Source organism: Numida meleagris, chromosome 1, assembly GCF_002078875.1.
Source record: "Numida meleagris isolate 19003 breed g44 Domestic line chromosome 1, NumMel1.0, whole genome shotgun sequence".
In the NCBI taxonomy this organism is placed as follows: domain Eukaryota; kingdom Metazoa; phylum Chordata; class Aves; order Galliformes; family Numididae; genus Numida; species Numida meleagris.
In genome coordinates this window covers 81483493-81499529 of record NC_034409.1, presented here as the reverse complement: position 1 = coordinate 81499529, position 16037 = coordinate 81483493, and the positions used below count along the sequence as shown (strand labels likewise).

Below are 16037 nucleotides of genomic sequence, written 5' to 3'. Positions count from 1 at the left end.
GTCGGCGGCTCTTCTTGCACACGCTCCCCGGAATAGACGTCACGATCACGTGGTGGGGGGGGCGAGACCCGGAACTAAGCCTGGGTCACGTGGCAGTTGTCATGGAGAATGAGGTAGCGGAGGAGGGGCAGCCAGGGGGCGCGCGCTGCCGCCCGCCCTGGGGGAGGGCACCGCCCCGCCCGGCTCCGCCCCGGCAGGTGAGACTGTTGGGGACCCCCCCGCCGGGGGAGCGGGAGGGGAGGGGAGGGGAGAAGGTGCTGGGGATGAGCGTCGGGTGAAGGAAGAGCTAGCGGGAATGGCGGGTTGTGGTCCGTCGTCCGCTACCCCCAGTGGTGGATGGGTTTGACGGTGGTGTCACTATGCCCGGTGGGGGGGGACAGCTGCGTGCGGTGGGGTGGGGAGCCGAGCTACGGCTGAGGGCGCCGGGAACCGACCCGAGAGAGCCGGGCGTCGGATGCGCCTTGCCGGTCCCCCGTCTTGGTGGCTGCTGCCCGCTGCAGGCCCGGCTCGCCCCGCGCCGCGAAGCGGAGACGTGGCAGGGCGCGGCGAGCGGTGCCGCGGGGCTGAGGTGCACCCGCTGAGGGGGAACGGCGCGAGGCGCGCAACCGTTGATCGCCGTTCCCGTTCCGCCCCGCGTGCGGCTGGTGCCTGGCAGCGGCGGGGCCGTCGCTCTTCCGTCCTTCGTTAGCGGGCGGCGGAAACAGCGCCTCGAGCGTGTCTGGTGCCGGATGAGCCGCGGGCGGCCCTGTGCAGCCCTGCACGGCTGTGCAGCTGTCTGCTGGGATTAGGAACAGGAGCGGTTTCTGACATCCTGACGGCATTCGAGGCCAGGTTGGATGGGGCCCCTGGGCAGCCTGGTCCGGTGGGTGGCAACCCTGCCCATGACAGGGAGTTGGAACTGGATGGGCTTTAATGTCCCTTCCAACCCAACCATTCTGTGATATATATACGTATACATTCACACCTAAACATCCTGTAGAGAAATAACACTGTAATTTATTTACCTTGTTCAGCTAGTCAGTATTCCATAGGTGTCACTCTGTACGTGTGGTGTTTATTCCCCCCTTGCTGGTCCTCATAGCACATCTTTTTCCTTTTTTGAAATAAAATTATAACTGTAGCATGCAGTCATGGCTCTCAACACAAACCATTTTGTTTAAGATAACACAAAGCAATAAAAGGCATGTGTTTCATCTAGCCTTATCAGTTTCTGGAAGTACTGTTTATAGTATGTGCATATTGTGTCGTCCAAAGGACACTGACAGCAAGGCAGCGGAATGGAGAGCAAGTGCTGTCGTCACTCTGCGGTTTGCTCCAAGACAACCATCTACACCTTTCTACTTGGAGGAGTCTTCATTGCTCTGGGCTCGAGTCGAATCCTCCTGATGAAATATTCTGCCAATGAAGGTATTGCTGGACAGCAAACATAATGATCCTTTTTTAAACTGTAATTTCAGGTAAAACAGATACTCCAAAACCTAGTTTTCCACCTAGTTTTCCATTATATAAATCAAGACATAAATTTAATTGGGTCTAACATAGAAAAACAATTTGAGATTGCAAGATATCTGATCCAGTTGAAGATTAGCCTCAAAAGATGAGACAATAAATTACTGTATAGCTAATTTTCTAAGATTAAGTTTTGCAAGCGCTGTTGGTAGTGCGTAACCCATTTATTTGTTTCACAACATCTTTAGGAGAAGATGGTGTAATAGTGTGCAAGCTATTGCTGTCTTACTGCTTCCCCTTTCAGCAAGCGTTAGCAAAATATGCTATCAAAGAAAAGTTAAAATCCCCAAAGTAGGTTGTGTCATCCTGGAAGCTTTCTCCTAGTAGGAAAACATACTATATCACTGTTTGGTTGATGTTTAGTTCTTCCAAAAAAATTTACTGTAAACTGAGACCAAGTGAGGAAAGATTTCAGCCCAGAAGGGCAACCGACCGATCAAGACTGAGCACTTGTAATAGAAGTGCTGACACTTTGTGTTTATGAGCAGGGGCTATAATTCTAACTGAAGGGGTTAAAATAGTTTCTTTGTTCAGTTGTGAATGCAAGAGACAGAATCTGATGGTGTACTCTTTAAAATTTGCTGAACCCCACAGATAACAAATATGATTATCTTCCTACGACAGTGAACATATGTTCTGAAGTAGTAAAACTGTTCCTGTGCGTGGTATTGGCACTATGGGTTAAGAAAAAAGGTGAGTACGTATGTTTAAAGTAACTGAGATGTGTTGATTTTGTAAGATTTACTGTACTTCATATCTTTTTTTTTTTCTCTTCCCACTAATAGATTCACATTTAATGGTATGGAGTAAGTCCTGACAGTAACGTTCTCTGGGATTGTGTCTTCAATACACAATTATAACTATCCTTATCATAACTCTTATTTGTACATTAAATTCAGGTGTTCTCAAGTTGTTTGTATGATAGCTGAAATGAGGATGGTGAGTTGAATTAGAAAGTGTAATGAAGACACAATGTATTATTTTTAGAATTTTAGCGCAGCATTGGGCTAGGGTAATAGGAGTCACCTCACTGTGAAGACACGACTGAAAAGAGGCTTGTTACTGGCTACCCTCTGGGTGCTAAATGAACAGATCCTCTGTGTCATTATTTCAAATCTAGATGAGCTTGATAATCACCTGATACTGATGTGACTATTGTGTGGGGACTTCCTGGAGTGCTTTTTGGCCCTCAAAAAATGATTGATAATGCATTTTTACACCAGTGAAATACTCTGATAGGGTTAAAGGATTCTCTAAGCATTTTTTTGCTGTTCCTGTTCAGCCCTGGAACAGAACAAGACAAAATGGCAAAAGGAAAAAAAAAAAAAAAAGAGGAGAGCAAAGCTAGAGATGGCAAATTTTGTCACCTGGCTCTGATTCTCATGTGAGAAACCACTTGAGAAACCCTAATGCAGGTTTCTGTCTTGTGGACAGATTAGCAAAATCAGCTCAGAGAAGTTGTGGAGTCTCCTCCTTTGGTGATATTCAAAACCCATCTGGGTGCCTGTCTTTGTGACTTGCTGTAGGTAACCTACTTTAGCAGGAGGGTTGGACTCGATCTCCAGAAATCCCTTCCAACCCATATAGTACTGTGATTCTGTGATTCCTTGATAGATTCCCTAGCGAAGCAAGGATGTGAATGCTCGTAGACCCTAGATTGCTGCTTTAGCTGTGTGTTCTGCCTTGGGGCTGTCCTCTGTTGCCAGAGAACAGTGGTACCCATTCAAAGAGGTTTAAAATGGACTTTTGATAATAAGAAAGTTGTTTTTCCTATTGATTTGTTTTCCTTGCAGAGGGCTGCTTGGATCATCCATTTGGATGTCTTTCCTGGAAGAATTTTTGTAATTCCATGAAATGGTCGATTCCTGCCTTTCTTTACTTTTTGGATAACTTGATTGTCTTCTACGTGCTGTCCTACCTCCAGCCGGTAAGTACACATGTGCTGAGTGAAGTATCTCTCAACGTGTTAATTATAGACAAGACTTACCGTAGACTGTCTACAGTTGCTACATTGCCAATACAAGATTGGCAGGTAAATGGATGATCCAAGCAACTAGACCATTGTGTCTCCTGCCAACAGTCCAGTTCTACAGCTCTCAGTAGAGGAATGTTTCTGTGCATTTTCTCCATCCTAAGTGACTTAGGAATAGGCTGAGTTTCTTAAGCGTGGGGCAGGTTTTTTGTGCTTTCCATCCTTTGGTTTCTTCAGTTCTGTCTCAATGCATTTGTACACGTTGCTAGTATTTGAGTTGCCCTTTTCTGTATGACTTCTGCCACTTTATTTACATGACTCCACATGTTGACTTGTTTTCTTTCCTCAACAATTCCAAAGAAAATCAAATAAATGTAATCCTCCAAAGTGAAAAAAGTGTAATAGGAAGTGAGTAGGGAAGGAATAAAACTGTTAGGCTCTCAATTTTTTTATTTTATGTAACAATATATTAAACTTAATTATTTAAACACGTTTCATTTATACTTTTTTCTAGCTACATTCAGCCTTCTGAATGAATCTACATATACTCGGAAAATATGGTTTTATTGTGTTCTCTCTCTTTATGCTAGAGTACCTTTTGGTTGAGAATCTGTTTGAAATTTCATGGAAACAAATGGTTACTGCTTGCTATAAAATACTGTGGCTATTCTTTTTTACCATTAAAAAATTGTATAACTGTTTCTGTTCGTTCTCTTTCAGGATTTGCTCTCTAAAATAATGTTCTTTTAGATGTACATTTTGGATAGGGACAGAGCAGAGTCTAGAATAGGACCTGGCTGAAAAAAAAAAAAAAGATGATTAAAATGAATAATCTGGTATCTTAAAATAAGTAGATGTTGTTTTATTTGTATTTTTTTCTTCATTTTTTTTGAAGGGGGGCAGAAGGAAATTCAGCTATAACATTTACAATAGCAAAGCCAGATGTTTAAAAGGTTACACAATACTATTGCTTTCTTAAGCAGTTTGATTTGGCTGAGTTAGAGCAGTCTTCTGCTTAATGTACATTACAGATTCTGTGTTACGCGCACCCACACCCACATGTGCTCACGTGTAGGACTTTTCATGTGCACTGAAGTTACTCTTTGGAATTCTTAGTGTCTTTTACCTTTTACCTGATGAGTAGTTAAAACTGTAACACCATCATGGCTAGCCAGACATAAAAAGTAAATGAGATAACTAAATACCTGTAAGGTAGAATACTTTGATGGAGTTACAAAACCCTCAAAGTGAAAAGGGAGATGCAGTATGCCCTAAAGAAGGCAGCCATGCCTGGCTAAACTTTGTTTCATGTGGATTTTAAAACTAAATAGGTTTTGGACTATGTCACACTTAGGTGAGCAGGCATCTGGAGCATAGAGTTGCTTTGGTGAGACCTTTTCTCTTGAAGGTTCAGCAGTAACTGCCATTATTTTTCAATGTTTAATGCATGTTACTGGTAAGACTTATTTTTAGAGGCTTTTCTTGTAATGGTAGTAGCATGTAAGCCACTAGCATGGTGGTCTTTCATAAATTTTTTTCTAATTCATACTTATGTGCCTCAGAATAAAGCATACATTATGTGGCCTCAGAATAAAGCAACTCAAAATTAATTCATTTTAACTATTCTTCTGTAGATTTGGGTTGTGTTATATTGTGTTATATTACCAGATAATACCAGAATATATGTTCCATGTATACTCTGTTTTTGTCTCCGTCAAAAACTCAACCATTGTTTTGCACATCATTTGTACATCAATTTTAAGTCAAGCCTCTTTCTTCCAGAGTAGTTCCTACCAGCTCCAGATTCATCTGTTCATTCAATGTTTTCTTCTTCCATAATGTTCACCTAACATGAGTTTTTAACTGAGTTGTAATATCACAAAGCATAAAATGAAGCTGTGATTTCTTAGGCAAGACGTTTCATGTGTCAGCTTACTTGAGCCCCTACGTCATGCTGTTTCATGAGGAAGTGATCTGAGAGAGCCAGCACGGCTTCACTGACGGCAGATCATTCTTGACCAATCTGATGGACTTCTACAATGGAGTGACAGCAACAGTGAACAAAGGAAGGACAACTGACGTTGTCTGCTTTGACTTGTGCAAGGCCTTTGATATGGTTCTCCACTACATCCTTATCTCTAAATTGGAGAGAGATGGATTTGAACGGTGGACTATTTAGTGGGTGAAGAATTGGTTGGATCATTGCAGTCAGAGCATTGTGGTCAATGGATCTATGTCCAAATGGAGACCTGTCATGAGTGGTGTCCCCCAGGGAGTCAGTTCTGTGACCAGTGTTCTTGAACAGTGGTTTTACCAGTTGTTTTACCAGTTTGTTTTTTTTTACTAGTTTTTACCACTGGTTTCAACAGTTTTATCAGTGACATGGACAGTGAGATTGGGTGTACCCTCTGCAAATTTGCCGATGACACCAAGCTTGGTGGTGCAGTCAGTATGACCAAAGGAAGGGATGCCATCCAGAGGGACCTGTACAGGCTTGAGAAGTGGGCCCATGAGAGCCTAATGAGGTTCAGCAAAGCCAACTGCATGGTGTTGCACTTGTGTTAGGGCAATCCCGGATACGCATACAGGATGGGAGGAGAACTCATTGAGCGCAGCTCTGTGGAAAAAGGACTTTGTGGTCCTGGTGGATGAAAAGCTTGACATGAGCCAGCAGTGGGCTCTTGCTTACCAGAGGGCCAGCAGTATTCTGGGCTGTATCAAAAGAGAGGTGGCCAGCAGGATGATGGAGGTGATTGTACCCCTCTGCTGTGTCCTTGTGAGGCCCAATCTGGAGTACTGCATTCAGTCCCGGGGCTGCTGGTGCAAGAAAGATGTGGAGGTTTTAGAGCAAGTCCAGAGGGATGTGTCACAAAGGTGGTAGTGGGCTGGAGCACTTCTCTTAAGAGGAAAGGTTGCGGGAACTGGGCTTGTTCTGCCTGGAGATAAAAAATTAAAAAATAATAATAAAAAAAAAAAGCTCCAGGGAGACCTCGTTGTGGTTTTCCAGTAGCTGAGGAAAGGTTATTGTCAGAGACTGACTTCTTACACAGGCAGATTTTAATAGGACAAAGTGGAATGGCTTTAAACTAAAAGAAGAGAGATTTAGGTTAGATGTTAGGAATAAATTTTTTACTCAGAGGGTGGTGAAGCGCTGGAACAAGTTGCCCAGAGAAGTTGTGAATTCTCCATCCCTGGAGACATATCAAGGCCAGCTTGGATCAGACTCTGGGCAGCCTGGTCTAGTGTGTGGCAACCCTGCCCACAGCAAGTGGTTTGCAACAAGATGATCATAAAAGTCATTTCCAACATAAGTCATTCCATGTTCCACGATATTTAGTATTCAGCAGATAGGGTTGGGGTTTTTTTTTGTTTGTTTGTTTTGTTTTGTTTTGTTTTTAATAGAGTGGCACTAAGATAATGGGAAAAGGGTATATGCTTTTCCTCTAATAAATGAAAGACTATGGCAGAAATGGAATTGTGGAAATGGAATTAAGAAAGTTCAAGCCAGTACCTTGCATTTCTGAATCTATGTGTTTTTGTGTAAAATTGTCTTTAAAAAGCCATCTCAATCTAAGTTTGAATTGGAGGAAAGAGTTCAGATTCCCACATCTCAGTATGTATACTGGCTACACAGAGTTGTCTTCACTTGCACATTGAAATAGTACATTTTTAGGACAGTTGCAGTCTTGATAATTTAAGCTGAACCTCTCCTCATATTTTATAATTGATACAGCAAATGCACTGTACATCTATTAAGTTTATTTTCTGCAAGTGCTTTGTCCAAGGCTGGGATTTCTTGGATGCTGCAAGCTGCCATCAAAAGCAGCCTTTTTTTCTCCTATTCTTATTTTCATTTTGGAGCAACTTCCTCCTGACTTGTCAGCCTGGCTGGGGAACTGATCTGAGAGAGGTCTGAACTATTATAATTTTTGACAAATATGTTTTCAGATGGATTCGTTTCCTGATGTCTTTGTTTCAGTACAGTTTTCCCCTCTGCAGTGGGACTGAGAGTCTGTGCTTTGCTTGATACTTTGAGATGGCACTTTAATGTTATTTTAGGGGTATGCTATCCTACCACTTTGTTAAGGAAAGAAGGTTCAGTACTAGAGTGATGCTTTCCACTCTGATCTCCCTTCTCTAAGGTGTCACTGAAAGTTGGTGGGCTTTTGATATCAACCTGTCTGGATTATAACTTTGTTCCTTTTTCTAGGCAATGGCTGTCCTCTTCTCAAATTTTGTCATTATAACAACAGCTCTTCTCTTCAGGATAGTGCTAAAGTAAGTAGTACTTAATAAGGTAAACAAAGCTTTAAACTTTGTCTTTCTAGCCTAGATACAGTGTTTACACTACGGTCTTTGACAGCAACAGTAATACTGTTTTCTTGTGACTACACCAACAGAAATGGCTTTGTGTTCTACATACGTAGGAGACCCTAAAAAGCTATTATTTCCAACACCTTCGTATCTCTACATGTGGTCACCTGTGACAGACTGCAAGTGATAGATGTTGAATGGTCAGAATTAAGGTTTGGGTTTGTGTACCTTCGTTTGTGCGTTAAATCTCATACTTAATGATGAGCAGTACTTCTTTCCTGTTGTAACTCTTAATGGAATGTAAATGTAATCTAACAAGAAAGGATGAGATACATGAGAGTGAAATAGGCGTTTTCAGTAATATTGTTCCTGCCCTAATGTTTTTCTGGTTAACTGCATAGGGTAAGTCTTCTCTTTGTTAGTCATGTGACAGGGAAAAGGATATTAGCTTTCATACACTACCTGAAAACTTATTTGTGGTGAACTTTAAACAAAGATGCATTTTCCACTGGTGTTAATGTTCCAAGGAACATCTGATAGTCTGGCCAAAGTGATTTTTCTCAGTTCTTTAGTTTTATATCTCTTGCGATGTCACAGTTTGCTTAATCTTCTAAATTTCTGGGTTTTTTTTTTTCCACAATAAACTAGCTTTACTTGAGTGAGAGAGTGGTTACAATAAATAAGACCGTTAGGTCTTCTACATTACATTTCTACCACCATAAAAATATTTAACAAGTGTACAAAATGATGGGAAAAAAAATGAAATGTTGTAAAGGTTTACCAGAAAGAGCATTATTTGAATGTCTGACTTCCTTTTAATCCTTCAAACCTGTGATAATGTCGATAACAGCTGATTTTAGTTGCCCAGCAGCCAGCATCTAGAACTAACTTTCAGATAAAGATTTTCCTTTCATTATCTCTACACTGGTTTATTCTCCATTCTGTGTTCCTGTAATCACCAGGTTGGGATCCCCTTGCCATAAAAAAGTATGTTATGTTTCAGCATTTTCCTGTCAATTCTGAAAAATCAAGATTTTTCTTTGTGCCACAGATAAGGAAATGTAATCAAGCACAATGTATTGTGTGTGCTTTATAGGGTTTGTTCTCCTGTCATTTAATTTGTACAACCATGTTTCTAAAGTCCATGGCTTTTTTGTCTACTCCTAGGCGAAAACTCTCTTGGGTACAGTGGGCATCTCTGGTCATCTTATTCCTATCCATCGTCGCCCTGACACTAGGAACTGGAGGCCATCAGCAGAGCTTGGCTGTACACGGGTTCCATCACAGTATGTTTTTCAGTCCATCTAACCACTGCCTTCTTTCTGATGGACTGGAGGAAATGTGCATGGAAAATGGTAGCTGTGGAGCACCAAGATTCCTTCCCGTCTTCCAGTGGAATGTCACAAGTACCATGGCAGGAGCATTGAAACCTCTACGACTCAGTCTGGGACATCTGCTTATTCTAGTGCAGTGTTTCATTTCTGCCCTGGCTAACATCTACAATGAAAAGATATTGAAAGATGGGGATCAGCTTGCTGAAAGCATCTTCACACAGAACAGCAAACTGTATGCCTTTGGGGTGTTGTTCAATGGACTGATGCTAGGCCTACAGGCTAAGGACCGGAGGCAGATAGGGAATTGTGGTTTCTTTTATGGGCACAACGTCTTCTCAGTGGCTCTCATATTTGTCACTGCTTTCCTGGGGCTGTCTGTAGCCTTCATCTTGAAGTTCCGAGACAATATGTTCCATGTTATGACAGCTCAGATCACCACTGTCATCATCACCACTGTGTCTTTTGTCATCTTTGACTTCAGGCCTTCCTTAGAGTTCTTTTTGGAAGCTCCTGTAGTGCTTCTTTCCATATTCATCTATAATGCCAGTAAACCAAGAGGCCTGGAATATGCTGCTATGAGGGAAAGGGGCAAGCTCTTCAAAGGAGACGCATGGGAGAGGTCAAGTGGGGTAAGGCTTTTCTATACTTGTCTTCTCTGATTTTTCTTATTTCCTCTCTATTGATGCTATGGGATATTGACTGAACTCATCCCTCAACTGGAACACCAAAACTCCTCTGTATTTGTTAAAAATCTTCAAAAGTGATTGAGTATTGCTTTGTGTATTACACTTTTTCAATTCATGAATCCTAGATAAACAGTGCTTTTCTGCAGTAACAGTGCTGTGAGCAACTTCAGCCTTGTACAAATCCTCTGTTGAGGATTTTCCCGCCCTGGGAATACAGAAATTGGAATTGATGCCTGGAAACTAACAATACTTAAGTAGAACTGAAATTTCTGTGTAGCTGAGCCCACATCATGAAGAAATTAATACTAGTTATTAAGATTATTTCTGCCATAACAGTCAAAGATACCTGCAGACGCAAAGGTAACGTTTAAGTAGGCATCTTAATAGTTTTTCATACGCAACATTTTCTCCAGGGCCTTCTGTGTGTGTTTTTTTTTTCCTCCCTAAATTGAACTGTAATCTAGACAACTAGAATATGGCCCAGAGAGCTTGCCCTTAGATCAGCTGAGTCTCAGCTCATTCACCTAAGCTGAGAAGACAGTCTAAGGGAAAATGAGTTCCTATCCGTGCATTCTGCGTGGACTGATGTATGTCTGTAATATATGTTGCAACCAGCAGAGAGTGCTGTCTCCATTTAATTCTAGGAAACGTTAAGCTTCTAACAGATGTTTTCTGAACCATAGAAATGGTGCCCTTTTAGGTGCTTGTTTAACAAATAGTATGTGGGTTTTTTTAATACCTGAAGCTATCTAGTTTAGCATTTACAAGTGAGCATCTGTGGTAAAAACAAAGAATACTATGTGAGGAAGCTTCCTGATGGTGGGCTACAAGCTTTTTCAGGGATCAAGCCACAGAAAAAAGCTTTAAAGATGAAGGGATTGTCCCTTTAAGCATACATGTACAAGAGTAAGATTTCAACACGCTGGTATAAGATAAATTACTGGGTGTTGATATCATAGAGATTGCTTAAAAATAAACTTTCTTCTTCTCTTTCTTTCTCTCTTTATGTGTTGATAGCAAGTTAACTTTTGTTCACGTTGTTCTCTTCTGCTTCTGGTTCTTGCAGGATGGAGAAGAATTTGAGAGGCTGAACAAACCAAGCAGTGACATCGATACAGATGAAGATTCGCTCTAGCATGGAGCAGGCTGAGAAGAATGCTATTACTCATAGTGAGAGAATGTTCATGTTTGCTTTTTTTCCCTTTTTGCAGAGTGATTGAGGCTTTGGGTCCAAATGTCGGAGAAAGATGAGCGAAACATTCAAACTCTTAATTTGAGCCGTACTTTTTTCAAAACTTTTCCCTCTTACGATCTCTGCAAATTAGGAGTTTAAAATCTGCTGAAAGAAACAAAGTTTATAATTGATGTGAACAAGAAGAGACTTGGACACTGGACTCAGTTGTGTGGGTTACATGTGCTGCATTGGAGGGCAGCCCTTGCTGCAAGTATGCCACCGTGTCTTTCATCACTTTGGTTGACTGTTGTGAATTGGTGCAAGTTCCTGTATGAATTCCTTGGTCAGCAAAACAGAGGTGGTAAAACTGTTGTCCATCTTGCAGAAGTGATAGGAGGATTGATTAGTATCTTCTAATTAAGCTGGTACTAATAACCTTATAAATAATGAGGAATATTGACTGTTTTACTGTATTTTGGCAAATCAGATTGAAATATCCCTAGCTGAATGAAAGAGTCCCCCTGAACCAATCTCATCAAACCTTGACTTGTGAATGTATAACAAATCAGATAATTTGGGTTAAGGATCCTTCAGAGGAATCTCTAGAGTGTGATTTCGGTATGAATGGTTTTAATTTCGTTTTCATTCCTGTGTTACACCGGTGTAACAATGTACTGGCTCCTGTGGAGTCCTTTTTGATTCCTTGATGTGACTGAAGCAGAATGGATTTCACCGACTCCAGCCACTAGCTCTCTCACTTTTCCAGTATGAGACTGTTTTGTGCCTGTCTCCCCATGTCTGGGGAAAATGAAATTTGGAATGCCTTTGTAGAAAATAGCGTGTTTTACATGCAACTCAAATGGCCTAACATTGAAAGAGCCTGAATAAAACAAAAGTGTGTTATTCAGTTTGAATGTATCATAGGATCTTTTCTGCATGTGGAAAGCATGTATTTAGAGACTTACTTTACACTGGGGCCACCATCTGAAAGGAAATGTTACATAGCTACAGTGAGGCACTACAACATATGGAGCACTGAGCAGGAGGGTACAGGTGTTAGTATCATTTGGTGTTGCTCCACCAACCCAAGCTGATAAAGGTTTGCATTCATTTTGTAGAGAGAGAAGTTATTCTGCAGAATGCCAGGCATGGTGATCTCAGAATAACTGTTGGCTTGTATTTTGAGTGAGATGAAAAATAGGTTCCAAGTAATTCAGTGAATCTTAAAAATTGAAGGATGATGTGAACAGGAATGCAGATAAGCATTATTGATGTGTTCTTGGAAAGGTACTGTCAAAGGAATTCTTAAGAAGGTATGCAATAAGTTCAGCATCAAACTCTCATACCACAGAATATAGTAATGCATTTCTCTGTGAACTGAGGACAGTTCTGTCTTTGTTCCCTTCTGCTACCCAGTTTCCAGGCTCTGTGTGCTAACAGCTTACTTATGCACTTACTTACTGTATTGATGGCTCATTGCTATATTAATTAGCATACCTCCTGTCACTGATCCGTCCAGAAGGGCAGCCTGTTTCCAGTTGAGGCCAACGGCTGTCATAAACTATGAATGTGAAATTCTTATTCTGATTTCTTTTTTTTTGGATGATGAATGTGAAATCTATCATTTTCCTTTTTTTTTTTTTCCCCAGAAGTGTAAGTTTTTTCTAGCATGTATTAAGACTAATTATACAAAGAGAAATTACTGTTGTGGTTTGTTTATATGAGCTAACCTTGTAAGTAGTGCTGAGCTGAAAAACATTTTACAGCTCATCTTGTTGTGCTTGTATAGTAGCAAAAAAAACCCTTGTTGTTTGGATCTGTACAAAATGAATAAGAAAGTGTATTAGAATGTAAATTCCACAGAGTTTCGTTGGTGTATGGTGTCATGTATTGGGAAATGAAAGTTCAATGTTTAAAAAACAAAAAAACAAAAAAAACAAAAAAAACAAAAAACTCAGACTGTTCAAGACTTAGTTGCAATGAGATGGCTTCACTTTTTTTTTCCATTGCATACAGGTTTGCAGTATATACTTGCCTGAGTTCATTGGGTTTTTTTTCAGTCACAGCTACCAACTTTTAGCAGATATTTTCATGAAAAATGAAAGTACCGTTGTCTTTAGATTGCTTTGTATTAGGAGTGGTAGCTTTTTACATTGACTTTTGCAGACAGTTTTGCCTTACGTTAAGTCAGAGCATAGAATTCAGCTTCATGCCTCTAATGACAGAGTATCAAACCGAAGATGTGTCTTAAAAACATTATTTGACCTTCCTGCATAAAATATCTGCCTTAAGAGAGATAAGAGTTGGAAATGAATGATGTGCAAACTTTATAAAGTGTATTTAGGCTTGCATTCAGCTCTTGTCATTTTTAGTCATTTCTTCCCTCTAAAAGTTTCCCTGATGTTGTCACACTTGTTTTGCTGAGCTCTCAGATTGCTCAAAGATATCAGGTATATAAGTGTGAACGTATGCTAATATACTGATTTACTGATCTATCTGATTTACTTTCCATGGAGAGTCTGGTGCTGTCTAACATGTAGAAATCTTTCTGTTGTCTTCAGGTGAACAAGTTGGAGTGATTCTGTTGGATTGGCCAGGCAGGTTTCTTTTAATAATGGAAGAGAACTGTGTATTCTCTCAGCAGTAACAGGAACATTAACTGTCTAAAAATGGGTAAGGACTTAATATAAACTTAGCAATAAAAAGTGCATAATCAATTCAGAAATATGACCATGCAATTCTGTGCAGTCATACTGCCCATGGCAATAGTCAAATGTAATGTGTGTATGACATTTGTTAGAGAAAGTGACTATAACCACTGTCAGCTGAAAAACAACTCTGGTTAGCAAGTGAGGCTGTTTTGTAGAGCAATACCTAGCAAATAGATCATGTGACCCCTACTGCAATAACAGTGGTTAAGTATTTCCACTGTGTGGTCCTTCACCTACTCTGTGTCACAAAGTTTTTTTTTTTTTTTTTTTTTGCTTCTCCAACTTACTATTTTTCTTCTCAAATGGCAATAAGGAATTTTATTAGGAGCTTTTTGGAGATCAGTATTACTTTGACACATAGTCTTTAATGAGGGTGTTGGACAGAAAGCTCTTTTGAAGTTGTGATTCAGAGCCCAGATTCACAAACGTTTGAACTTTATCACTGTTAGAATGTTACGTTCCTCCCTTGAGTGGGAGAAATTTGTTCATAAAACCTCTGAGGAAGAGAGATCTCTTCATGTTTCTCTTGTTTATAACAAGTTTGTTAAAGTAATTTTTGTTTTGGTTAATTTCAGCTACTTTGCGAATGTAGAAACCAAGCCATTGTGCTTGAAGGACAGCCTGTGGATTAAAACAGCTGTTTTGAGCTGAATCAAATCCCAGAAATATGTATGAGAAAAAAGTTTAGAAATTTTCCTTCATCGCGTGGAAACTTCACACTCAGAACTGTAAAAATAGGACCTGAGTCTCAATAAACCTGTCTTCAGAGTGATGCTGCAGGGACAGAAGCGATATTTTTTTATCTGATCTGCGTTTGGCAAAATGAAATGTTGGTTTGGAGTAGTGTCTCTCTCTGACACTTGGCATCTTTGTGGTAACTATATATTGCTGTTAAAAGGATTAGTGTTCCTCTAGACTTTGCTTTTAGTTTTCCACAGGGAGAGGTAAGTTGCAAAATCAGGATTTTAAACCATTGCTAAAAGTTCTTAGTAATTTTGAGCCAGTTTGTAATGAAGGCACAAGAATGTAGAATCATACTGAGTGTCTCAAATTTTATGAATATTGAAATGTACAGTTTTCGTTAAGAGCACATCCCCAACCTCCCTTATCAGTGGACAGCTTGTTTAGAGTTGCTTTTTTGTAATGCAGCTCCCACAGCTAATGCTGGGTTTGATACTTGCACAACTTGGATTAGGCATTTCCCTCTCTTTTGTAAGTTTACTGTCTCTTCCTCCTGCTCAGCACGGGATGTTCAGGTTCCATGTTTTGTACTGTCAATTAAAAGGGCTTTCATTTTTCATTTGCATGAAAAATAAGATTACAGGAAAGTTGAAATGAACACCTGAAAGAAAACACTCCGGAGATGTTTCTCCTTTTGTCAACAGGCGGTGGCTGTTAGGTACACTTTCCTCTGCTTTTGCTTTAGGCAAAGATGGTTAGGTAACTGACCTTAATGCATTGGTTCAGTAAGTACTTGTTCCCTAAAACTGAGCTATGGGACTTGGTCTTTTTTTCTAGAATGCTTTCAGGTCTATGACTTCTCTTAAAAAAAAAAAAATCTGTCCTCTTTGTTTGTTTATTTTCTCTATCCACTGCTTTCAGCTGCAAAAGTTCTGTAGATAAAGAGAAGGCTTGGAAGTTCTCTGCAGGCGGCAGTGCTCTCAGAAAGGGTCTGTCAGAAATCAACCTTAGCCCACTTAGCTCCAGATATAAAGCTGAGAGGTTTAAGATAGAAGCAGTATCCTGTGTTGGCTAGACCTTGTGGCAGAGAGCAGACAGCCCTGGAGGGTGACTAGCTGTTTAATGCAAAGGAACAACTGGCCAGGCCCTGTGACCTCTTGACATCCGTCTGCCTTTCAGAAGGGCAAGCAAGATATGACCTTTTATGACTAGGTTTCTAAGGAAAGTATCTGGTTTGAGGTGAACTCATTGCTCTACCCAGTTTTGTATTGTTTATTCCCTTCCCCCTCCCTTCCCTCCAGAAAAAAACAAAAAAATCCACAACTGGAGAGAAAAAAAAAAGTAGAAAAAAGGGAAATACTAAATCTCACATGGTAGAGCAAGCTCTGTCCAGTTTTGAGTTGTAGTTTCTACCTACTCCATGCTACTGCTGTGATAGCAAAACGTAATGAGTGCCCTGTTGCATGTATGCATGAAAGGTATGCATTCATACCTGGCGTATGCTTCCACGTCACAGATTATAAAAAAGACAAGTTCCTGAAACAGTAGAAGAGACTGCTGTGCCACTATGAAGATTTGCATGATTGCCTTCACTTCAAGATATTCCTGAATCTTGCTGCTGAGTCTTTAGTGTTTGGAATCTAACCCAAACGATAT

The 16037-nt window shown here is 40.5% G+C and overlaps 1 protein-coding gene across 5 annotated transcripts; it reads left to right on the top strand.

The window, feature by feature from the left end:
- Positions 42-15745, top strand: SLC35A5 (solute carrier family 35 member A5). 5 transcript variants are annotated; one of them, XR_002439451.1, is made up of 9 exons: positions 42-197; positions 1255-1407; positions 2104-2202; positions 3303-3436; positions 7692-7759; positions 8963-9758; positions 10882-10985; positions 13551-13662; positions 14276-15745. XR_002439451.1 is itself a non-coding variant. In XM_021399326.1 (8 exons), the coding sequence occupies exons 2-7, from the start codon at positions 1278-1280 to the stop codon at positions 10948-10950; spliced, it is 1296 nt and encodes a 431-aa protein (XP_021255001.1). In that variant the 5' UTR covers positions 42-197; positions 1255-1277; the 3' UTR covers positions 10951-10985; positions 13551-15745. The 5 variants fall into 5 exon arrangements, 4 of the variants coding, with proteins under 4 accessions (XP_021255001.1, XP_021254981.1, XP_021254991.1 ...); XM_021399326.1 differs by having other exon boundaries at positions 13551-15745; XM_021399306.1 differs by lacking the exons at positions 13551-13662; positions 14276-15745 and having other exon boundaries at positions 10882-12946.

Excerpts from the sequence above, each read along its gene's own strand:
- SLC35A5 (XM_021399326.1), top strand. The coding sequence starts at position 1,278 with ATGGAGAGCAAGTGCTGTCGTCACTCTGCGGTTTGCTCCAAGACAACC. Across the intron at positions 3,437-7,691 it reads TGCTGTCCTACCTCCAGCCG|GCAATGGCTGTCCTCTTCTC; the intron begins GTAAGTACACAT and ends TCCTTTTTCTAG. Across the intron at positions 7,760-8,962 it reads CTCTTCAGGATAGTGCTAAA|GCGAAAACTCTCTTGGGTAC; the intron begins GTAAGTAGTACT and ends GTCTACTCCTAG.